General features: G+C 42.5%; 1 protein-coding gene across 1 annotated transcript in view; it reads left to right on the top strand.

The window, feature by feature from the left end:
* The window catches only part of FGF13 (fibroblast growth factor 13), a 213,363-nt gene that overhangs the window by 96,477 nt on the left and 91,214 nt on the right, over positions 1–25,672 (top strand). The window contains exon 2 of the mRNA XM_065729469.1: positions 15,051–15,218. Coding sequence (XP_065585541.1) covers positions 15,051–15,218 — 168 coding nt within the window. The remainder of the gene's footprint in view (positions 1–15,050; positions 15,219–25,672) is intronic.

Below are 25,672 nucleotides of genomic sequence, written 5' to 3'. Positions count from 1 at the left end.
TGCAGAAGGCAATCACTTACAGGTTAATGCGACTCTCAAATTCACTTGGCTGCATTTAGCAGCAGCAAATGGCCCATCTCAGAAGAGAAAGCAGCACCTTGATCTGCCTAATAAGTGCCGCATAATTTGATCCACAGCTTCAGGATGTTTGATCCATAACGTAAAAAGCAGGACTTAATCAGTGTCTGGGGGGATGTGCCATCGCTCAGTGCTGATCTGGCAGGCAGTGGGACATGCGCTTGGGGGCATTTGTTTGGATCTGAGAACTGAATCCATCTGGAGATGCTTCTCCAGCCTTGGTCCCTAACAGATCCCTTGTGTCCTGGGCCTCCTCCCCTCACACAGCCCCCCGTGGCACCTCGCTGATCTTTGATGGGGTGGCTGCTGTGTGCTTTGGTGGGGATCCAGTGGGGAGGGAGGAATGTCCAGCACAAGTAATCTCAGAGCGCTGAGTTGTTTCAGGAAAAGCATGCTGGCAGCTCGACCAGACGCTCTTGTTGCTGCTGTAATTAAATAAATAAGCAAGCAATTAAATAGAAGCCGTGGCAGCCTCGGAAGCGGAGCGGTCCCCCTGCCTCATCCCTCCTCCCTTTCCCTGTTGCTGGCAGCAGAGCAGTGCTGCAAGCTGGCTGTGTTTCGCATGAGATGTGGCTAGATTTCTCAAAAAAATAAAATAAAATAAAATATCCAGAGGGACAAGATGCTGTGCTCCTGTTTCTGACATCTTAAGCTTGTCACAGACGCCGAGCCTGTTTCGCCCAACGTGATTATCTCTCCCTTTGTCAAGGAGGCAGATGCCTCAGCTAGGAAAATATCGTCCCCAGCCTGTCATCTGGATGCTATAAATGGAAATAGGCCTTTGCAAAAGCCAAAAATTATATTTAGTCACAACTATAGGGGAAAAAAAAAAAGGAATAAATAAAGTCAAAACCCTTCAGAATTACAGCAGGAGTGCTTAGGTTTGCCCTAATCATCTGCAAATGTTGATGCATTCATTAAACATATGCTGCACAAATAAAAGTTATTCTTCTGTCACTCCTTTTATCTTACCTAAAGCACTCACTTGCCAGTCAGGCTTCTGTGTACGAGCCATAAATATTTAGCTTTTTCTGGAATAGTTTTTATCCAGTATTTTCTTGTTTTCATCTAAGCTCTCCGTGTGCCAACAGCAGTGACAGCAAAGTGCTGTGAGCTGGAGGTGTGTATTTGGGTGATTCAGCCTCGGACAGCCTGCGGTGGCCTTATCTGACCAGGCCTTATTAGCCCTGTGATAAAGAACGAGCCAAAAATAAAATGAAATCCTTGCTGGTTTAGGTATGAAGAAAATTTAAACATTGGCTGTGCAGCGGTGCCTGGAACAACTCCTGTACGTTGTGCCACTGCTCTGTGGGGTGGGCATGAGTGCCTGTGAGAGATTAATTCTTAGGGCTCAGGCTTTAATAGCTTTCTGTGTGTGGTGCTGACTAAGCAGGCTGAATTGACAGTGTTTTAAAGGCCACTTGGAGAAATCAGGGAGAGGTTTTACTGAACGTTTCACTGAAGGAAAAGTTCAAAGGGACTTTTCTAACTATTTCAGTGCAAGGAAGGACTATCCTCACCCTGTCACCCACCCACCCAACCAGAGCTCACAGTGAAGTTGTACTTCACTTGCGCTAATGCTAATGATCAGGGATGTGTCATCAGCAAGGGGTCATTACCAGCAGGAGGTGAGCAATTAATTGTTAACTATGGGCTTGGCAACCCTCGAAAAGGCAGAAGGAAGAGTACAGAAAACAGGCACTTGCTGTAGCCTTCATAAACGTCAGCCCAGGCTGTTCAGATATGGACCCAGGGGTCTATGCAGAGCTCTCCATTATCAGAGGATTCTTTGAGAGCATAAATGAATTAATTGCAGAAAGCTTGGTGACATCAAATCAAAGCATAATTGCATTTGCTGTGTCTTCCAGGAGGGAGAAATGTGGAGATGCAATTAACGATGAACCACACTTGACATTTTGCCCTCCCTCCTCTAAAAATGCATGGAGATCATTGATGTCAGGACCTTGCTTTTTAATTCTAATCCTGAAGGTGTGTGGTGTTTCTTTTGAGGCCCTTTAGGATGCTGGCTTCCCATGTGGCTGTGCTGCTGCCGGCAGAGGTGATGAATTGCACGTCATCCTCCAGGCTCCTCCACCCCATCTCTCAGCCCCTGAGATCGTGGTCACAGGTCTGAGCACACTGCTGTCCCTGACTTGAGCAGAAAAGCATCGCTCAGGTCCCTGGGAAACGGTGAACTCCTACAAAACGAGTCATGGAATTAACTTAATGAAGTTTTCCTAAAGATTTGTTTGGGAATATTGTTCTCCTGCCACGGGATTGTTGGCAGACATTGCCGTGTCTGCTTTCCCTCTCTCTTCAGTGGAATTTGGTTGCTGTTCATTACCTCAGCTCTCTACCCAGAGGCTGTCGTTCTTATTTATTTTCCTATTCTACTTCCTATTTTAGGATCAAAAAGGAAAAAACGGTGACCAAAAAAAATTAAACACAGTAAGCTTTTCAGAGAATGAAGCCTTTGAAAATTAATTTTTTTGTGTGGCTTAATTTCATGGATGCACAATTTCTATTACACGTAGGACAATTGTGTTGCAATAACTATAAAAAAAAATATTTATTTTAAATCTTGTAACGTGTTATTTATGGAAGCATTATACTTGTAATTATTCACTTACAGGGCTATTGTGACAACAGTAACTTATCTTAAAAATGGGAATTTGCAATATAAAATAGTTAATTAACAATAAGAGAATGAGTAGAGAAGATGCATACAAAGTGATGGCAGTGGGAGAATGAAGGCCAGGCTTTGTATGGGTTTGAATAACGTAGATACGGAGATGTCATAATGGAGGAAAAAAGACTTCTGCAGAAAATCAGATACTGATCAGGTTTCTGCTCCTCATGGCTGGTAATGTAATCATTGGGAAACCTCTCAGACTTGGCAGGACTGACTTGGAGATGGTTATGGTTGTAAAATAGTAAATACATTGCAACTGTGTGAGGACCAGTGGATGACTAAATCCTGCAGGGGACTTTCTTGGAAGTATCAAAATACATTTGCCAGGTGCAAGATAATGTCAAGTAAATATTTAAAGCTGTAATCGTGCCATAGCATGTTAGAGGATAAAAAAAAAGCCACTGAAAGGGACTTGGACACTCGTTTTAAATATATCTTTTAAATGAAGGAAAGCAGGGATGCAGAGATGTCATTGACTAGATGCAGCGTTCATCTGATGAGAGATGTGGTGAGTGCAGACATAGTCCGTGGCTGCTGAGAAGTGCTGTGGAGTCTCAGGTGGGCTGTGAATAGACCACCAGGTGTTCTCCAGGCACTGCTTTGATTTACAGTGATTTTGCAACCGTGGTGCATCCCTGCTGTGCGTGGACAGGGGCCTTCCTTGCATGGAAGTTCTGGCACTAAGGAGTTCTGTTTGAGCTTGGCTAAGAGTTGCATGGTCAGATTGCAGCCAGACAGTGCTGAGCATGGATGGTGAGGAGGAGGTGGGCTCAGGAGAGCGCTTGGTTAAGCAAGTGTTGAATTTGTGTTCATGCAACTTGTATCCGTTAAAAGCTTCTGTGGAGCTCTTAATTACCTTATGTTTCTTGTTCTGGCTCTCTGCTTTGCTCTAGGTGGTTGGAGATTTACTGAAGGGAATGAGTATTGAGATCTTAGCCTCTTTCTGACTAAAATTTCAGCCAAATGCCCATTATTTTCACTTTTCTGAGAATAAACAAATGGGACGCAGTGACCGTACAACATGTCAGCTCTCCATGCAGCTTTTGTTTTGCTCACCCACAGCTATTACAAGTGCCCTTCCAGGCAGTGCCCACAGCATGACACTTTGTCTAGCCATGATGTGAAGCTCAAGCCGTTCGTCAGACTCTATTAATACATGATATGCAAAGCATTCCTGGAGAGAAACTTCAGCGCAGATCTGACAGATTTGGCCGATGGAAGCTCTCTTTTGTTGTCTTACCTGGTGGGAGAGAATGACTTCTGATGGGTAGAGGCAAGGTCTGAGCCCCAGTGGCACGAACAGCCCAACTCAGCTCTTGGCAATTGAGTCAGCGTTGGTGGCAGCTCTTCAGCTTTGAGATACAACAATTACAGCAATAACTTGAGTCAGAAAATTGACAGAGCCTTTTTATTGTGTGTGAGTGACAGTGAGTCATCTCTGATCAGTGTGTTCACCAGCTCAGAGATCTAAGGGTGGGGTGGGCAGCCCCATCCCACATCTGCTTGGCAGCTCAGGACAAGGAGAAGCAGCTCAGAGTCACTTATTTCCTTCCTCCCAGAGATGGCTTGACATGGGTTTGTTCCCAAGAGATCAAGGCTGTGAGAGCTGGGACCTGCTGGAGGCAGGTTGGGGTGGGACAGCATCTCTGCTGCTTGCTGCCTTTGTCTCATCCTCCTTAATGTGTGGCACAGTGCAGCAGTGAGAGAGTCAGCCTTGCCAATTGTGTAACTGCTGGGAAGTGAATAAGTAAAGACAGGCAGAAATGCTAATAAAGTTTTACAAAAGTCTCTTTAGGGTTTCATTTCAGGAACACAGTACATCGGTAACGTGGAAATTGCAGTAGACTGAAAAGTAAAAGGAAAGGAGGGTTGTTTTTTTTTCTTTGTGAACCTACAAAGACCTCATTTTTTAAATTAATTCCACAAGAAACCTTTAAAATTTATTTTCTGTTCTCCAGCATTCACTTGAGATGCAGATGAAGTCGTGGGGGCTAGTATTAAAAATACTATGAGTGCTTATGTGGCACCCAGGGCAAGGAGCAATGGAAGGACTCCAACATAGGTAATTAGGAACCGTGCAAGTGCTGCTGAGCTCACTCTTTGCAAAATTGAATTGTCCAAAGCAGTGCAAAGCTCAGTAATGAGTGTTTGCAGGACCTAAAACTCAAGCACTTGTTTTGACAGATGTATGAGCCAATTCAGCTATTGCAAATTGCTCTGAAGCTTTTCTTGATTTTTTTTTTTCCTATTTAATTGAAGCTGTTGCGGATCCACAAGTTTCAGACATTTACAGCAACAAAAAGCCCTTTCCACATTTTCAGGTGTTAGAACCAACTTCCAGAATAAGCATTCTAATTTATTTTGAGCTATGTAAAGGCCCAGTAGGCATAAATATGGTAATGATGCCAAACAGTGATTTGTGTCTAATACAGATGGTTTCAAAGCAGTACAGAATGGGACTGTGGTACCCCTGGGGACTGCTCCCCAACTCCAACTGTGTGTTAAAAAGAGTGGCTTTCAGCTCCACTAAAATGAAGACCACTTGCTACGTTCTAGAGCACTAGAAGATAATTTATACCTCAGTACTGAAGCGATGCCTTTTTTCTCAAAGTGTCATTTATCTTTGCTAACTTTGATAGGCTGTTATGAGCAGAGAGCTGCAGTGTTCATTCCGTGCACCAAAATGTGAATGTGCTTGCTGCCTGGAGTTACTCTTTATGGCATTTATGTTGCTGAGCACCAGTGCAAGCATAGGCAATGTAGTGTAAAGATACATAGACATAAAGGCAATAAACTCTACTGTTATTTCAGTTTTAGCAGTACAGCTTCATTTGATCATTTCTCTGTTTGATCTCCAAGGGAGGGAGGGGCTGGGAGCGTCGTGATTGCTGTGATGTGGGCAGCTTGGGGTCCTGCTGTGTGCCCCTCTCATCAAACAGGAATAAATGGACAGTGAAAGCCCTCCTTATGTGCTCCCTTGACCTTGCTTTCATTAGCCGAGTCACTGCACATTTGTGCTCACAGCAAGGCAGCGACATCGTTCCCGCTGTCCATGACCACAGGCTGAAGTCAGGCTGTATGGAAATTATTGCAGTTCTGGTGCAATTAAGCTGCTCGTGGCCATACTGTCCACTTCGTGGAAGCAGCACAGTGTTGTATGAAGGGAAGTTGGGTGGCTGAGATTGGTCTCAATAGACTGAACACAAAGCTGCTCTCTCTGAGCATGATCATTAAGGTGGGCAGTAGCAGGAGGTCAGGTAGCTTAATCCTGTGCTGATTTGGCTTGGTGCTGATTAAATTGATTTACAGGGAAAAGCAGAACCCCTCTGTGCATGTGCAGCAAGTGCACTGAAGTTATACAGCAGTGATAGTATCACTGGACATAGAAGTTGGACTAGATGATCACTTGAGGTCCCTTCCAGCCCCTTAATTCTGTGATTCTGTTGAAGGAGTGTCCAGAGGGATTTAGGTTACTGTAGAGAGAGGAAAAAATACTCTGAAGCACAAATGCTGAACCTTTGTCAAGTGTAGTTTCTGAAGTATGGTCCCCTTCTTAGGAAGAGGAGGGAACAAATGATCAGCATTGTTTCACTTCGTACTCAGAGGATGCTCCATTCAAGTGAATACAATGCTTCCTGGGACAGAGGAAAGTAAAGAAGTTGTCTGTTGGTCACATACTTGGTGTGTTAGTCATGTCTTTGGTGTTACAGAGCCGCTGCCTGCTCAGGCAGTGGCTCCTGCAGGAGGTGCTGTGCAGGCAAATATAGCTGGCAGTGCAGGCTGTGGCTTCTCGTGGTTGTATGAGTGACCGCTGGGACTGCGGTTGGACGTGTTCTGGAGGGTGAGCAGTTCACTGGAAAACGGGGCTGCAGAAACCAGCTATGGATGGAGTTATCTAAAGCCTTAGCACAAGAAAAGAGCAGCAGGAGACAGAGTGCCATCTTTCATTTGACAGTTTTGAAAACCAAGGCATCGTCAGTTCAGGGGTTGCTCCAAAAGTAATGCCTGCTATTTATTTCCATGGAAACGACAACAAAAACAGCACAATAATGGTGTTTGATGGAGCAAATTCTCAGCTGCACAACACTATTTTCCAGCGTATTTTTCACCGTGGGCTATGCATTTTCAGCAGCGATGCACGAGGGCTTGCGTGCTGCACTTGTACAGATGTACCATCCCACCAACCTACGCTACTGACACTGTGGGCCAACATAACAAATCAGGAGGTATTACTTTTGGAGCAGCCTTCATATAGGTTTGTGAGTATGTTTAGTAAAGCTCCCCATTTCATAGGAGCAGCCCACAGGTGCCCACTGCCTCCTGAGGCAGTGTGACCGCGCTGCTCTCCCTGGCACACCAAGGGTTTTCACTCCTACTGATTAGTTTTCTGTGCTCTGCTTTGAAAGATTTCCTCAGAGGCCATTTCTCAGAACAACTCTTTCTGTAATGGGTTTCAATTTTAAAACACTTCATTTCTTGCCTCCCTCCTTTTGTTAATCCACAGTAAATGAGGCAAATAATTGGGAGGTGTAACCTTCCCAAATGGTGCTTCCATTCTTGCCCCTTTCTTCCAAGCAAAATGCCCAAGAGCTGCAGTAGCTGAAACTGAGTTTTGGAGGGCTGCAACTGTTCATCTCCTGCTTCCCAGGAGGTACAGCTGACCCTATTTACAGGTTTCCAAGAGAGATTCAGGCTTTTATTTGTGGATTCAGTTGCCTTTGGCTGGGCACTGTTCCTTCTACTCCTCCAGGATTGTTCTAATTCCTATCAGTTGTAAAGTTTTTTTTCCCTTCACCTCAAGGGAAATCTGTTTCCTTTTTGTTGCTCTGGTGTTGTCAATAGATGCTCTATAAATAGCGAGGAAAGCTACAGGCATTTCTATTTCTGTTGACTTCTTTTGTCATTTTATTCTCCCAGCTCCAAATAGGGCTAGATAAATAAATACAGTTATGTAGCACAAGAGCATTCCACTGTTTCACGGTTGAACTAGATGATCTTAGTGATCTTTTCCAACCTTAATCGTTCAATGATTCTAAGATTCATCAATAGTGAGCCACAGCTCTCCAAAGCTCTCCCATAAGCTGCCAGCTTCCCACTCATCCCTGGCAGTTCTCTTGCTATCTCCTTATGGCTTTCACCTCAACGTAAGGGTATTTTCTTAAGAACTGAGGCATTCCTTGCATCTTCTCTGACTCTTATGATGGAAGACAGAACTTCAAACAATGCAGTGCCTTTTGGTGGTCATGCAGTCAGGATGGGTTGTTCATTCAGCTGCTTGCTGGTTTGGTGCCCTCCCCAGAGCCAACTCCTATTTCTCCACAGAGTGACCCTAATAATGCTGTGGGGTGCTTACAGCTCTACACTGTGCCCATGGCTCTCAGCAGGAGCTTCAGAGCAATGAATCATCCACTGAATTACTATCTCGTGTGCGGCGGTGCGTGCAGCAGCCCACCTGCTTGGAAAGCAGCCAGCTCGCGTTTACTTTGTCAGATGGGGAAAGCAGAAAGCCACTTGGAGTAGGCAAGGAAGCAATATTGATTCATTCAGTGGCAAGTGTAGCGAAGTGGTGAACCGAGCTGCAGAGCTCAATTGGTCTGGCATAGTAAAACTGCAGATCTGGTAGTTGGGGAGGGGAAGGTGGTGGGTCTGCCCTGCAGTAAGCAAATTGTGGGTGCTGCTTGGCTCCTTGAGGAGCAGGAGCATGCATCTTGATCACACGTTGCATGCAGAAGGCTGGAGGCACCACCTAGCAGCACCTAGAGAGGAAAATGCAGCTCTCCCAATCCAGAGTAGGAGAGCAGTTGTGGGTAGCTGCATCGCTGAAGGGACAGAGCAGCTGAAAAATAAGGCTGTATGCAGAATGTGGTGCCTTTTCCACATGGGAAGGAAGAGCTGCGCTCTTAGAAGAATTTTCTGACGTTGGATGTCATCGTCTTTGTTGTGCACAACGATCTAAATACAGCCTTATCTCGACTCGTCTTTTCAAAGGATAACAGCCTATTACTGCTAGCAGTTAATCCAATTACTCTTTCAGGTCAAGGGGGAGAGTTCTGTGCAAACATTTTGAGAAGACGTGAAAAAAAATTATTCTCTGCGTTTGACCCAAAGAGTGCACGTTTTGGAATTTTTCAGCAGATCAAAAAGTTTAGAAATTCGTACTCCTACTGAAAGAAATGTGTTCAAAAGGCTGCAGGCATTCGATTTTGACTGTAAGACAGGGAGGGATGCTGTCTCACTGAGGAGAAGTCTATCTGCAGATGCATTGGAGTAGATTTAGGTGGGTTTTGTGCCTCTTTTCTGGGAGTTGAGGCATCACAGTTGGTGAGCCAGGTCGGACCTCCTCCTTTGCTCATGCTTGACAAGGACTTGCTCTCCATTCCCTCTTGCAGCCTTTTGCAGAAGGGATTTCTGATCTCTGCTTTGCTTCAGTCTAGGCCCCCAAGTATTAAGATTTGTGAGATATCTGTAGGGGTGTGAGTCCTGCAGCCTCAGCTCTGACTGCAGCAGCTTGAGGCTCTTTGGATAATGAGGTCTGAGCTTGTGTGGTCAGCTGCTGCTGCTGGGCAGGTAAGCAACAATGGTGGTTGATGTGGGATGGGGAGCATCCACCTCCCACCAGAGAAGAACATCTTCTATTGATGCTCTTCTTAGATCATCTGCTATTGAATACCAAAAACCCCAGCTCAAAATAACCAGCACAATCTAATTCAGATCAGCAGCATGAAACATCATTAGTTCAGATAGTAAAGTCTCTCTGTTAGACAAGGAGTTTACTTCTCGGAGACTGCAGGTATCTGAGCTCTTCCAGAACAACTACTGCCCATCCCAGAATTTATGCTCCTCTTATGCATGCCATAAAACTATCCGGAAAAAGCTTGTTGCAAATCAATATTGACAAATGCAGCTGCTTGGATTTCTTGATCTCCATTGTGAAAATAGGAAATGGGAGTCAGCCCAACTCAAGTGTTGTGAGCACACAGGTACACGATGAAAGTGAAGTTTCTGACTTGTAAATGCTCTTTGGTGAGAACACTTCTTTGGGATTTTGACAAAGCTGGGCAGGGAAATAGCACAAATGGGTTGTATCCAGCCAGAACAGAATTTCATTTTTTTTTAATAACTTGTAAGGATTTTTGTGCCCCAAGTTCATTATGTTGTTCAGGTACCTAGCAGAAATCACAGCTTCATCTGGGACAAAGCAGGGAGAAAACAAAGCAGAAATGAAAAGAAGTAGAGGAAATTGTTCTTAGACATATACCTGAGAGCTATTAATCAGCTGCTTCTGCGTGGAAATGGTATCACAAAAAATACCCATTTTCTCTCTTCACTCCCTGTACTGCATGCACTGATTTAAGCAAGCTAGGAAGATTTTGTAGGGTTTGTTCTCACGAGCTGAAAGCAACTTGATATCCTAATATTTTCCTTAAAAAGAAAGGGAAAATAATCCTACATAGGTCTAACCATCCTCAGAGGTTTTGGTCACAACCTTCATGACCCTTCTTTCATTTCTGTGGGTGGTGGAGGCAGAGGATGAAGGAGATGCTCAGTGAGCATCACTGGTGTGTGCTGCTGCCCTTTGTACTGTCCTTCCAAAAGAGTTGTGTTTTATTGTTGCTGTTGTTATAGCTTGTTCCCTTGTGCCAAAGAGGGAATTTTTTTTCTGTTCCTGGACGCATGATTTAAAAGGTGCTCAAAAACTGTTTGTTGTGTTGAAGGTGGAGTGTAGAGCTCTGACTTCAGTCCCTCTGAAATGCTAGAAACAAAGTAATCTATTGAAAGTATAAGCATCTTGGGACTCGCAGCTCGTAAAAGACAATAAGAAAAGCTAGGGAACCTGAATGGGGGAAAATTGTGTATCAGGTAATGACTGAGAAGGCCATTCAAGGAGAGAAGTCAACAGAGGTCCACAGAAGCTCAAAAATTGTGTGTTATGTTGTGTCGCATGTACAGGAAGAGTCATAGAATCATTAAGGTTGGAAAAGACCTCTAAGTTTGTGTAGTCCCCTACCACCAATACTGCCCACTAACCATGTCCCTGGAGAACAGCCTGACAGAAACATGGAGATATCTCTTGCCTGAGTGCTCAGACAGATTTGCTCTATGGCAGCTACAACCTGCTAGCAGAGCTGAAGCCTCTCCTTGTGAAAACTGGGGAGAGAGGAAAGCTTCCTTGCAGCTTTATTAAACTCTGAATTATATCACAGGTTGTTCAGCTGGAACCAGAGTCAAGACCTGTGAACAGGTTTGATCTTCTGGTTTCTGGTAGTTCTAGATGTGACTGAAATGAAGTTAGACATAAAAGAAAGACATAAACCAGCAGTGTTTGTTTAGTTGGTCTGATTATATAATGTAAACATGGTTGAATTTATCTCAAAAAGCATCCTGCTGCTGGCAGGCTTTCCTTTCTCTCATCAAGGCATATAGGAAGAAGAACCTTTTTTTTTCATGCTTGTCGTAAGTAAGTTTTTATTATTGTCATTATTTTCATTTTTTAAAAACTCAGGAATGTGCCACAGAGTGATATTTAGCAAGTTAAATGTTTCCATGTAGGGAACATAATGGCTACTGCAGCTGTCTTATGCCAACTGCTGAACAGGTTATTTTCATGTATACATAGTCACTGTGTTTTCAGTCTCCCCACCAAAAACAAGACAAAAAATTTCCAAAAAACAGGTATATGTGAAGTTTTATTTTTTTTAATCACCTTCCAGCTGAGAATGCTAAGACACTGGTATCTTAATCACCTGTGTCTGAGTCTTGTCCCTCTTTGATTCATGAGATGATGGATGTGTGGACAAATGAGGCATCGTGCCCATGGGGATGGAGTTAGGGTGGGCAGCTGCTGAAGGATAGCAGGGGCATAGCTGGATGTGGGAGGCTGGCAGAATGATTACACATCTGCCCTCGGGAAGATGACCAAGGAGATGCAGATATGCCTCAACAGAGGTTTCTTTTAGCTGCTCTTGATTACAGTACCCATGTGACAGAGTGTCTGCTGGGTCTTCTGCCACCCTTGTTGAGTGTGGCCCTGGCTCATGATTTCTCCCCAGATAAGCTGATTTAAAGCTAACTCGTGTGTCTGTGCATTACACCACGGAGTGTGAGCATATCCTTGGTCCTGCAGTTAGCACAGCTTGTAATGGAGGGAGCCATAGAGTAAAAGCAATGTCATTTGCTCCACATAGCACAGGACGTAATTACTGCTTTGCAAGTTTGTTACTTCCATAATGTTTACTGTCTGTCACCTCCTGTAGTGTATACGTAATTGCTTCTGTTGTTAGCAGAATCATGCAAGATTCTTTCATTATTTTTCTCCCATTTCCAAATGGATTATTTGCAGGTGTTGAACAATGACCCTTTCGTGGTTGTGCACTGGTTAGTTTTAGTTATTGAAATGGACATAATCCTTTCAAGGCTTTTTTGCTTATATTCTCTGTGGCTGTAGCTTCCCCGTGGATGGGTGGCTTGCACCAATATCTGAGGTCCTGGAGTTGTCATTTCAGTGGCTCCACGAGGGTGTCTGGCTGTCATCACAGCAGGAAAATGAGGCTTTGGGGTTAGGGGTTTGTCCTAGCTTTGCTATAAATTCTCCTTCTGACTTGAGGCCATTCATCATGTTAAGAAAAGGTTTTAGCTGTTCCTGTCAAAACAGTGGTATCAATTATGTTACCCATACATCATCCCAGCATTAAGGCTTCTCTAGAACTGTAATTCCTCATATTTGCTCTACATGCCAGTGCTGTGATATAAGGAACTACGGCTCTTTAGCCCTGTGTTGAAGTAACCTGATGTATGTTTGTTGATTTCACCATGTTTGTTGGAGATGTGGTTCTCTTTGTGGTTTATTCACATTATTATGAAGAACAGTAATCTGTCTGCAGGTGATCAGAATGTGTGAGTGGCAAGGGGACAGTTAGATCTTCTCTACCTGTCTTAGTGAGCTTACCTGAGAGAGGGGTGGATGATGCCAAATACCTAATGATGCCAAGCAATATTTGCCAGACGCTTCATAAACAGAATTGGTCCTTGGAGTTGGTTTGCAGATTTGTGGGCCCTCTGAACTCACAGAAACAGCACCCAAAGCCAAGCAGCTCTTGCAGCTGGAGTTGGTCCTTAACTCCTGCTGCAAGTAATCACCAGTAGCTTGTTCTCCCCTTGTGACCGTTTTAAGTATCTGATAACTGCATTCTGCATTCTTTTACATATTTCATTGCTTTGCTAAAGCAATGGTTCTCCCACACCATACAGCAGTGAGTGCTGTGAGCAATTCAGCTCCCACAGCTGAGTGGTGCTTCTCTGGAAGGGCTCTGCCTCTCCAAGGGTCAGCCCAGGGCCAGACCTCTTACCCAAGGCTGTCTGTGACAGCGAGGCACGCTCTGCCTCAGATCAGCGAGCTGGCTGGCAGAAGGTGGCTGTGCATTTCACTCCTCTGCTGGCTATCTGTGTTTCTCAATGCACATTATCCTTTATCCCTGTAAATGTCGTAGGGACGTGCTGCAGGCTTCCTGCACTGCTGACGTCAGTGTCACTGCACACAGCTCGCCGGTGGCTTTGTGCATGCTCCTGCAACAGCACTGTCTGCGCGGTGACTTCTTGGGGGGGGGGACCCATCAGGGCTTGTTGGTCTTTGGCTCATATTGGCTGCTGTCAGAATGGTTCATGAATGTGTGTGTAACCTTCAAACCATTGTTAAAGGAGCAATTATCCATCAGCCCAGGCCTTGTGCTCCAGTGACCTCCTGCTCTTTTTTTAAACTGTTTGTGCTTTTCTATTAACTCGTACATCTCTTTTAATGATATTTCTTGTGGGTTATTAGTCTGCATTACTGGCACTGCGTGTCATCTAATGAAGCAACAACCGCTGAGGTGCCAGGTTCTTCTGTGGATTAATTGAGGTCTTAAAGAAGGTGACTATGTGCTGTGGAAAGATGATCGGCTTGAATCATTTATTTATCTCCTAGATACACTTTTTTCTTCTTTTACTAATGCCACTCCTGGTAGAAGATTTAAAAAAAAAAAAAGTGAATGAAAATGCAAGAGGTTCATAGTTCTTTGGGGGGACCCATGTTTAAATCTGACAGCTTATGTAATGGATGATGCATTCACAGATATTTAGGAAACACTTGCATTGCTTGAATTAGCAGCCAGCACTTCCAGAGCCACAAATGTTTGCATAGCACGGCTGCCTCTGCAGTTATGTCCCAGCATGTCAAGAGTTACTTTTCTAATCTTTGGGTTTTTACTTGTTCCTTGGTTTAGTCATGTATTTATTTTCTTTGCTCCATGGTTGTACAAGCTCAGCGTGATTTTGGCTGTGGTTCTGTATCTGCGTATTGCACTAGGAAGAACCAGCAGTGCTTACAGACTGTCCTTTTAAAAAGCATTTCATTTCTGTTCTTCAGTGATGATTTGTTGCTTAAAGCTGCGAGCTGAGGAACCTTGCTATCTCCATTATTAAGGCTTCATTTTTAGATAGTGGAAAATTGTTTTAATTCTTTCTAGTAATGTAATGCTTTGAGGTAGCAGGAGCTTTCTGTATGCTCTACATTTTATCTTTTTGCCATTTAATAGTCTGACTCCATTCAGAAAGTACTTCAGACTGCATATCATTTATATTATTAATGGCAGTATTGATTCATAAGATCAACTTGAAAAAACGTCTTGCTGTTTTACAAGAAAGCCGTCAAAAGGATTAATGTGCTTTCTCTTTGCACGTCTACTCTTCTACCCACTGGAAATGATGGTCAAGTCAAATGTCACTGGTTTACTACCCTTGTTCTGAGGAGCTGTGTGTAATTACATATCCTGATAAAGGCGTGTTCTCTTTATGCTGGGGAGTAGATACGTTGGTGCTGCATTACCTGCAGACGTGGAATGATTGCTGCCTGTGCTAATGCAGAGATGACCTGTGGCTAGGCCACGACAGCATGCTTTGTGTTTGTTTGTTCTTAACCTGCATGCAGAATAGACAGAGGTGTTACAGGAGAATAAAGCTTTAGGAGAGAACCATGTTGCTTTCTGGAGCAGTTTTTCTACTGTTTACTCAAGCTGCATGAAACAATGTAAATTGCTGATGTTTATGAGAAGTGTTTATACAAGTAGATATTTTCCCTACCCCTCTATCATCAGACTAAGATACTTTAAATTTGATTTTCCTTCCTGTAAACCTTTCTCTCCCTCCTTTCTTCCCCCCAACCCCGACGTTATGTAGTTGATTTAATTCTCTAGATTGCTTTCCTCAAGCTCTAACTTGAGTTCATTTTGTTATGTGGTGACCACAGTTATGGATGACGCTCCCCCTGGCACTCAGGAGTACATTATGTTACGGCAAGATTCGATCCAATCTGCGGAATTAAAGAAAAAAGAGTCCCCTTTTCGTGCTAAGTGTCACGAAATCTTCTGCTGCCCACTGAAGCAAGTGCACCTCAAAGAGAACACAGAGCCAGAAGGTTTGTGGCACTATGGATCCATGTTCTGTTTGTTTCTATTCTTTTTCTTTTTTTCCATGTATGTCCCTAGAGTGTGCTGTGTGTTTCCCAGCCTGTGTCAGTGCAGTGCAACTGATGCGGGAAGCGTGATGCACTCCATGTCCCCTTCTGCTTGCCTGTTACTGTCTGATTCAGCTATCACAGGAGACTTTATAGCCATGTGTAGTATCATTCCAGATGAGAAGTAAAATGACGCTGCTTTTTCTTAAATAAAGTTTGTTTGTTTCAGCTCTCATCATTACACACTGCCTTTTTTTGGCTGCGAAAAGTTGCTTGCTACTTCAACAGCATCAATTGCTGCTTAAACAGCATCAATTCCAAGCTGGTTCACTGTAGTAACGTTTCTGAAGCTGCACTCTGCTGAAAGTAATGGCACTTAGGCTCAGATTCAGCTTGTCCTCAACACCTTTCACTTCATAAGGCTTCTGCATAGCGCTAGAGAATGCTCATGACAGCTGTATTTTGGCAAAGCAGGATGAAGTCTATGTGTAATGCACGCCTGGTTGCATTTTGGAAAATGAAATGCATGCAGAGCAGAAAAAAAATGAGTAGAATGTTTTCCTTTTCAGAGAAAGCAAAGGTATGGTCTTTTCTCATGCTGTGTTAACTAATATGGAGTTCTTAATGAGGTATTCACATCTTTAACTTGTCGGTCTGGTGTATATAAGATAAAGCCAATTTTAATTCTATTTTCCTAAATATTTTATTGTTCCACATGTGTTTTTATTACTGCTTCATATTCCAAGGATTTAACTTTTTCGAAAGATCCAGTGTCTGCCTAGACAAGCGAAGCTGCTGCCAGTAGATGTATGTTAAAATGAAACATGTTTTTGTTAAAAAAATACACATATTTTACTAAAATGGTGTTTCTTTCTCAACTTACCAGAAATATTAAATCTGGCACAAACGCTGATGTAAGATGGGAGAGAGGTTTTTTGTTTCAGTGATATTGCAACTGAACATTAAAATTGGGTTTTGAAAGCATGGGGTCTAATTCTCCTCTCAGTCCTGGAGCTGAGTCAATAGGAGTTTTGATTTCATAATTCTGAATTCAATAAACATCAAGTAAAGCTGAATCCCGTAACACTCTTCTGGATTAACAAATATAATGAATTTCCTATCGTCTGTCAGGATTTGTGTTGTTTGTGGGTAAATGATGAGCAGCCCAGAACTGTTCATGTCAAGATCCTGTAGGAAGATGATGACAGCTGAGCTGCTAAAGGTACTCAGTATGCTTGGCAAATGGTATGTTGTGAATTGAAGGTTCTACGTGAGCTGTAAAGAAAAATGTGCTCTGTATCAAGCAGATTTGGTCTCCAAAGTTAACCCCATTGTCCCACGTACTGTATTTCACATTTTCTTTGTGCTCACGTAGAACTCCAGGAGAAGCTGATGGTCGTTTCAGTGGAACTTATGCTTGAGAGCTGGATTTCTCCTGGTTACTAGTTTAGCTATGAGCATGCATGGTGGGTAAATCCAGTTAAGTGCTCATGACATGCTGAAGAGGAAAATGCAAGGGAAGCGGATTTGTGCTGGGCCTTTTGTCTCTGGTCTGGGTGTCTCCTGTGAATGTGATTTGGTTCAGCACTGAGGATTTCAGGAGCCGCTGGGAGAAGTGTGCAAGGTGCAGGCTCAAAGAGAAGACCTGAAGACCATCAGATCTGCTGTGTTATTGCCTGAAAACCAACAGTTGCTCTTCTTAGGTTCTCCATAAATCTCCATGCTGTCTCTTTCCAACAGCTGTTATTCCTTCCTCTATGACATATGGTATTGTTAATCATACTTACTGAAAATGTTTAGTTTTAAGAGGAAAACTTGCCAACTTTACTGCAGTATATGAGGATGAATGTCTCTTTTGCTTTCTCCTTCTCCTTTCCTCCAGAAATTTTGCATTACTAACAGGGGAAGCCATGGTCATACTGACTTATCCCACAATTGGCTGACTTGTAGGGTGTCATTTCTGTGGAATTTTTATTGTTGCATGATTTCTACAGATGTTTCTAAGAAGTACACTGCATCTAACATGAGAAGGAAAACATGTTTGTGTCCTTTTAGCCTCAGCTGCAACTCAGATTGCCTAGGGCTGCACTGGTCTTTTCCTTTGAAATCTGTATGTGGGCTGACAATGGTGTTGGACCTTCTGAAAGGCTTTGTGTCATCCTCAGTGGTTTGTTGGCATGAAGCTGAAAAATTGAATGAATTTATCCAAATGGAATTAAATTATCCAAACTGTGCTATCAGTGTAAACAGGAAACAGTTGATTGGAGTCAATGCAGCAGCTGACAGAAACCCTATCTGGATACTTTATAGGGGGAGCAGAGCAGTCAATATCTAGTTGTGCAGTAAAGATGAATGGAAAAGAAAATGTTTGAGCCTTCTATGGTTAGCATAATTTTCCTATCTTTGAAGGTACTGGAAAGTACAGTAACTAAGTTGCAATCAGGAAACTTCCTTTATGCCATTTTCCTACGAGAGATTGTACGAAACACTACAGACTTGAAAGGCTCTTCAGAGAGTACACAAATGTACTTTTTGTTTTAACCTGCTGAATAATGATGTAGGAACACATAGCAATTCCTTCATGTTTCTAACATTACAACTCATCAAAATATTTAATAATGAATTTCTTCTCTGCACTTTTAACCAGGTTTTCAGACAGTGTAAATGCTTAGGCCACCTCATTTATCACTTCAGGATTTGGATCCCCTAAGCACGTGTGATTCTGTCAGGTAAAAGATTTTCTGGGCTTTTTGCAGGAGTGTTTGAGGAGTATGCTGTAATGCAACACCTCACTCTGGTGTTCAGAATGGGTGGTCAGTCCATCAGACTCATTGTTTGAATCTCAGGCCTATACCTAGAAGTATGAGAAGGAATGAGAAAATGGATCTTTTTTTTCTTTTCTTTTTTTTTACAAATTAGCCTGTTTTGGTTTCTTGTTCTTCTGACACCCAAAATGTGTAGTCTCAGCATTTTTACAGCACCCATGAGAATCAAATACCCCTTAATAGAAAAGATGTGAAAAGGTGTGTTTAATATCGACCTGGAGGACGTATAAAAAAGTCTTGGTCCAATAACTATGGCAAACACAGCCTATCTTAAGTCATAGATGTGGAAAGAGGTAGAGGAAGAATGGAGAATCAAAACAATATTATCTTCCCAAAATGAGGGAATTTCCATTTGGGTCACATGTCAGTGGAATGACGTGTCAGTCTGGGCCACAGTTCAGATAGGAAGCTTGTTTCCTAATACTATAAGATACTATGGACTAAGTTAAAAGATGAACTTCTGCTTCTTTCTGCATCATTTCAGCTCTGTTTTCTCGAAGTCATTCTACCGTTGACGATGCCATGGATCTCCGAATTGCAATAAAACAAGAGGAGCAGACATCCTTACCTGTACATGAGATCCTATGGGCATTGAGCACTGTGTACAATTACATCCAAGCAGCAGCAACATACAGGGTGTTTTTGTAGCTTCCCTCAAGCCAGCAGCACAGTGCTAGCAGGAGAAGGGCCATCTGAAGTACATTTTGCAGCTATTTGTTCTCTTAAATAGTTTAAACATAAGCTGCTGCTGCCTGTATAAAACATGGTTACATAAAAAGAAGTCTTCTCCTGGAAAACTAATTTGTGTTGTGATATTACATCCAGAGGAGAGGAAATAATGAGAGAATTTTATAAAAAACAACACCCATTGGTTAGTCACAGGCACATAATCGGGAGTGTTGGCCTCTTGCCCATAGTTCTGTTTTTATGTGAGGTTTTTTTTGCCTTTTTTTCTACTTTTTGGTAACATTTAGTCTCCCTCCAGGCATACGTAACCTTTTTACATGAAAAAGCAGGCAAGCATCACAAAATCTCTATTGGGAGTAGGGAGAAGAAAATCCACGATAGCAGCTGGTAATGAGTAAAGGCAGCTTTCCTCAACCAACAGGAAATCTGATTAGATAGAAAATGTTAATGATGCTAATAGGAAACAAGCAGCTTCACTGTTGCCCTTGACAATGGCTTGTTATCTTGGTCCTTAGCAATGGCATGAGTGGCAGAGCTCATCCTGTGGGGGAGGAGGTGGTGGGACACCAAAGGACGTTAGGCAGGAGCTTGGCTCTCCTGCCTGCCCTGTGTGCACACACTGTTTTGTCACCAGCAGAAATTCTGGAGCCTTTATGTTGTCATACTGAATCTCCCTTCGGTGCTTCAAATGTTATATCACCACTGATAGTACTGGAACTTTGCATTTTAATTACATACTTTTTCTTCCAGACCACGTCAGGCCAATTAACTTGGCTTGCTCATTTGATTGTATTAATACATGTGCATTTCTGCACTTTGGAGAATAAGAAGGGGAGGAGAACCTGTATTTTGAATCATTGAGAACTATGAGAGATTTTGAACTTGATAAATTGTTCAGAGCTGGAAAAGAGTATTCCAGCAGGGAATAACACATGAACAGTGTGAACCATAGGTGCAGCCCACCTCATGTCTGAGATATTCAGAGCCAGCATGCTTGGCCATGAGACACTGTTAAGGGATTCAGCCTCTGTTGTGCAGGGGTGCCCAGACTTGGATTTATGCAGGACCAACAGCTGCCTCGAAGGGACTCGCTGGTTCATTGGATAAGGAAGGGCTCCTGCCCCTCTCAGTCTTCCTGCAGGGAATGTGAAGCTTTCCCTCTGCATTCTTGGCACTGACAAGAAGCAGTGAGAGGTGCCTGAAGCTTGTCCAGTGCTGTATGAAAATAAGCTCTAAATCCTGTCTCTCTGGATAAACTTGGAGTTTCTGCAACTATGGGACCTTATCTGTTGTGAAGGATGATCTAAAAGGAGTGACACAGACCACAAAAGCCAAAGGTCTGTAACTGCTGCAGTTGTAATGGCTTTTTCTCCCAAAAGAGAGACCAACTTTGACTCGAGTGATTAAATGATAACCTTCTATTTCAGAGCAATGGGAGGCAGTGGTGTCAACAGTACTCTTATTTTCTTCAGATGCTGAGTACTTAAAGCAGAGCAGCTCAGTTCTGTGAGTGGTTGAGCCCTTTTGCCCTGATCCTCCAAAGCCTTTAAGCACATGATTAACTTTTAACATATGAGTGCATCCAGCAGAGTCAAAGGGAATGGGATGTGTTGAATGAGCTTACCTGAATACAGGCTGGGCCTGGCTGGGGTTCAGGCTCCAGCAGCACTAATCCAGAGTAATTCCACCAGAATCCAAGATTTACTCAAAATATTTACTTGTCTGCAAGTGAGATCAGGTCCCCTTTGTAGAGTTTAAATTGATTACTTCTTTTCTTGCTTCCTTAGTTAATATGGTCCTTATTACTACAGCAACTCATGGCTGAACATGCTTATCATCACAGCACTCCAGTGAAGAAGGGAAGTTTAATGTTTCCCATTAGAAAGAGGGGAGTGAAGGACTTGATTCTCAAAGCTATTTGGACATCTCATCAGTGTTAGTATCAATAACACTCCTACTGAATCAGCTGAGCATTAAGTATTTATCTTCTGAAGAGTTTGGGGTGTGACACTCCTAGTTGTGCATTGCTGGAAACTTCACATCTCTGTAGACTTATACTTGGAATATGAGTTTTTTTGTCCTTGACACCTGTGGAGCTGCCTCTAGCCTTCCCCTTCTGCCTTCCTCTCACCTCCTGCTGAGCACCAGCACAAGGGATGGGGAGAGGTCACCAGGTGCAATCAGTATGATCAGGTTCCCATTTCAGCTTTTCCCTGACGCTGTGTTATACCACTTTTTCCATTTTCTACACTGTATTTACTTTTCAGCAAGTGCTTGGCTCTACAGTTAGTCTTCATGCATCCAGCTGTGTGCTGTCTTATAGAAGGCACCTCTTTCTAAGGTGGCTTGTTTAAAAAATAAGATTGATATTCCCTGTTTAAAGTCACAGACAGGAACATCTCATTGTTGATAAAACATATCTATCAGAAGAAATGAAGATAAAATAGAAGGAATAAACGTAGCCCAGGCACCATCTCTCTGCTAGAATTTCATACTTTATGTACCACTCCTTTTCTTAGTCTGCTCTGCAGGCCTTGCAGCTCACAGAGGGGGTGTCCAGCTGGTGTTCAACATCAGTGGGCTGGTGCTCCACCATGTCAGAGAGGTTTGTATTAGTAAAGTAATGGTATTAGAGGCAGCCTTAGTGCTTTCATTTCAAGACTGGATTTTAATTCTTAAACTGGAGCTGGCCTTGTTGCTGAGCAGAACCTAAAGAGAACTCTTACCTACCTGTGTGCTCTTAGAGGCAAATCTTTTATCTGTGACATTTGCTATTTCGCTCTCATCTCAGAATAAATATTCATTATGGAGACAGTATCTGACACTTAGCATATCCAAAGTAGGATATTAAGACCAAGTGAGTCACACGGATGCGCTTTTCTCATCCTGGCTTTCAAAGGACTCTTTGAGGGCTTCAAAGAATGCTCCTTGTATGGAGGAAGGCCTTTGTCTTGCTATTTTTTCCCTCCATGATTCTCCTGAGGAAGCATCAGACTTCACTCTTCAAACTGTCCTCATTTAAAATCAGATGATGTAGTTCTTTATTAATAATAAAGATGCTTCTTTATACCTTATTCAGCGACACGCTCCATCATAATTATTGCATGACTCTTTATCAGCGGTAATGTCGGTAGTATTTAACTGTTGACCTCTGGATTGAGAGCACACCAATTCCTCATGCTGTTCTAGGTTAGAATAACTCCAGAAACAAATTGTTGTTAAACTTTTTAGCCACTACTGTCAAGCTTATTCTTTTCCCAAGGTAACTATTTACAAAACCATTTAGGCACAGTGCAGGAGAGCAAACTACAGAGATCCCCTAGCTGCTGTCCCACATCTGTGCAGCCCAATGCATCTCTGTGCAAGGGTTGTAATTGAGCAAAGACTAGCTGGAGTTGTTCACAATGTTATGCTGCAGCTTTTGGTTTCAGGATTAGCTCAGCTGTTACCTAACTCAGAGCTTTCTGCTCTGTTCTGTTGGCAATCTGAACCTTCAGTAACTGATACCTCTGAATGAACAGAAGTGAAGCAAAATGTCAGGATTCATCAGGCAATCTTAACAGACTCCTCACATCCAGGATTGTCAGGAGAAGAAAAGTTGTATGTTAGCATTGAAGCCGAACTGCTACACTTAATCGTGCGCATCACTGCGGGGTGGAGGTCTACTTCCCATGAAGTCCCATAAAGAGGGTGAGCTTAGGGTATGGAGTGATAGTAGACATGAATCCACTAGTTGACCCGAAGAGAAGCAAAAGAGCTTTGTTTATGCCTTTAAGCATATTCACTAGAAGATAAGGAGATCAGGTCTGTTTCTAAACTGTATTATTGCACACTGTATACTTGTCCTCCAAATCAATAACGAAACATTCCCAGAGTTCAGTACAAGACAGTCCTTCAACACTGACACTTAGACATTTGCTGGGGTCCAGTTTGAGTGTTCTCAAGAACGCTGGAGAGATCCTCTGGTGCAGCAGCATTGGATATGAATGCTAGTTGCATCAACATGTTTCTCCTGAAGGCTGATAGGTTTCCTCTGCCTGCTCATTTCTGCCTGCCCAGCTTTGTGCCCAGCTGAAAGGTCCATGTCCTTCATGTCTGTGCTTTTGGGAAGTCTGCCTTCTTGGAAGGGCGCACACTTCAATCTGGTGTCCATGTGCTTCATGAGCTACATATTGATTCAGACGTGTAACGAGCCTGCTATGGAGCAGTGTGGAGCAGTGTTCTTTTGTGACTGCATAAGCAGATAACTTTTGGCAAGAGTTTTTGTCTCCATTTGGTTTTTTAAGTGCTTTGACCCACAAAGCTGAAGAAACTACTGAAGCTCTTCCCAGACATCACTGGGCACGACAAAGGTCCAAGATTGCAGAAGGCCAGAGATTCTGTAGAATGCTTCCTTAAAATTGCTGAATGCTTTTGTTGTAGTTTGGCCGAAGTCAGTTCTCAGTATATTTCAAATTCCCTTTTTTTTTCCTATTTTTTTTTTCCTGCTAGTATCTATCTACAAAGGTTTCCTGCTGTGTACAAATTCTTTGATTTTGATTATATGTTATTTAAGAAAAAAGACTTTTTCAGCATGGTGCAAAATGCAAAATATTCGCATATCTTCTTTTAAGCTGGTCCTTATCTTGCAGGTCAGAAAGGTGTACTTTCAAGCAAGATCCTTTCAGGAGCACTGAGCGGGTGATTGCTGAGTATTGATCCCAGTGTGCTTGTTTGTTTTTGTCTGCTTTATGCTTCAAAACAGTGATGCAGACAGATCTTTTTGTCTGAAAGGCTAAGATTATGGACAAGGTTGGTTAAACCCTAAAGATTACAAGCCATGTAAACATCTGACCTACAGATGTATATTCAGCGTATGGCTTTATATCCTCACGGAGCAACACGATGCTCCTTGAACTCAGTGATTGCATTTTGGAAACATGGAGAAATGATTTCTCAGGTGCCTTGGATGCTTCTGATCTAAAGTTAGCTGTATGCCACATGTTTTAGGTAAATGAAATAGTTCTTACAGATCGATTGAGCAAGGCAAAAAAATGAAGAATATAAACACCTTTTTGATAAGAAAGTCTTCGGGAACTAGCTGTCCCTTGCACTTGATGTTTTTGTATTATGCAGCAGTCCCTCCTACAATGGTGGTTGGTTCATCTGTGTTATTTTTCACTATTCTAAATAAGTTTTTAAAGTTTAGTTAGAACAGAATTTAGCCAAAGTAAAAACTAGTGCCCACTCTTTATGTTTGTGCCAGTATCATTAAACTAGATTCTAATTTGTTTTGTGTGTCTCTTGACATGGAGAAGTTATAGTGCATGGGGTGGTAGGTGGACGTAATTATAGGAATATACGAGTGTGTTGGTTGTTTGGCTAGAGCCCAATACAGAAGACAAATGTAGTAGCCCAACACTGCTTTTACTTAAGTGCTCTAATTAAGGTCTGGTTTCCTAACAAATATTTTTTAAATTACAACTTAACCTTCTACCTTATGCTTGGTTTTCTTCTAGATATAGGGTTCCTTTCCTTGCATTACATGGAAGAGGTACGTTGAATTCTTCAGCTGTCTTCCTTGCAACCTTTATGAGAAGGTTAGAGGCTTAACTGGCCCTAGAGCTTCTCATCATCAGATAGTGAGCCAAGGGGCTTACTGTGGGAGAGTGAAAAGATATCTGTGTTTCTGAATCAACAGAATTTACTCCATACAGCAAGCATCCATTGAAGATGCCTCAATAGATTGTCATGAAACTCCTCGGGGCACGGAGGGACCAGTGAACTGTTGGCTGCTGACTTTGGAAATAGGGCTCTTTGTCCTCAAATTCCCTGCTTGTCCTCTTGGAAACCATCTTTTCACCAATGCTTTAGTCAACCATGAAGACCCCCTTCAGGACTATAATCTGGGATGAAATGAGTGCTATGCTAGTTTTTAAGTCTTTTGATAAAGACATAGAGGCATCAACCACATTTGTGGTGGCTGTCAGTCTGTTCTGCTGGCTTTCCTCTGAGAATTTTAATGATTTTACATTTCTGCTATTGGTGGTACCAAATCTGACAAAATCAAGAGTTGTTACAAATGTAAGGTTTATTTTACTTGTGTGCTTTTGCTTAAGTGGTTCCTGCTTCCATTTCTCTTCCTCGACAAATCCAGCTTGTTTGAGTTGGTAGTTGAGGACCATGTTTTGCCCTTTAGCTGTTCTTCCTCTGGTGAGTATGATCTCTCTCTCATTTCAGAGATGTGGCAGAGCTGACATGTAGCTGGTGTCTTTCAATTTTTGTTAATAGAAAATGCTTAACCTTCTCATAGTCAACGTATTCCCTTATATCAATGAGCTATCAATACTAACCCAGTAGAGTTCATGTTTATAAGTTTAGATTAAATGCACTCTAAAAACAGTAGTAAGCAAAAATTTGAATGGGTGTTGATTGGCCAAATGCAAGTGAGCAATTTCTTCAATCACTTGCATATTAGATGAATGTAAAAATGGTGAGAAATTTTGCTGGTCTTTGTACCGATAGCAAAGTAAATGCTTAGGAAATTATATTAATTGAAATAATTAACTCATTTAATAATACATGCAGTGGAATGTACAGTCAGTATGACACTGGCCATGGATTTAAAAAAAAAATGCAGCTACTTACATGGAAGTTCAAGTCAAAACCAACTTTCCTTCTGATGTTAAAGAACATTTTTTATGATACACAGTTGCTACTAAAGTGAAAGTTACATATTCTCCTAAGTTCAGATGGATGTTCCACTTGAAAAATTCCTTTATCCCTTGATAGTTTTCCTAAAAATCACTTGTCTACTGGGTTTTTGAGCCACGTGCCTTCAAGGCATGCTGATTAGCCCTGAGTCACCTGAGGAAGACTAAGCAGGTCAGGTTCTTGAGTTAACGTGGGCTCCTCTTTAAAGGC

This window comes from Cyrtonyx montezumae, unplaced genomic scaffold (genome assembly GCF_038088225.1).
Source record: "Cyrtonyx montezumae isolate F1298 unplaced genomic scaffold, pur_monq_1.0 scaffold_11, whole genome shotgun sequence".
Taxonomy (NCBI): domain Eukaryota; kingdom Metazoa; phylum Chordata; class Aves; order Galliformes; family Odontophoridae; genus Cyrtonyx; species Cyrtonyx montezumae.
Note: the sequence above shows the minus strand (reverse complement) of the source record. Positions and strands in the feature narration are given on the sequence as shown.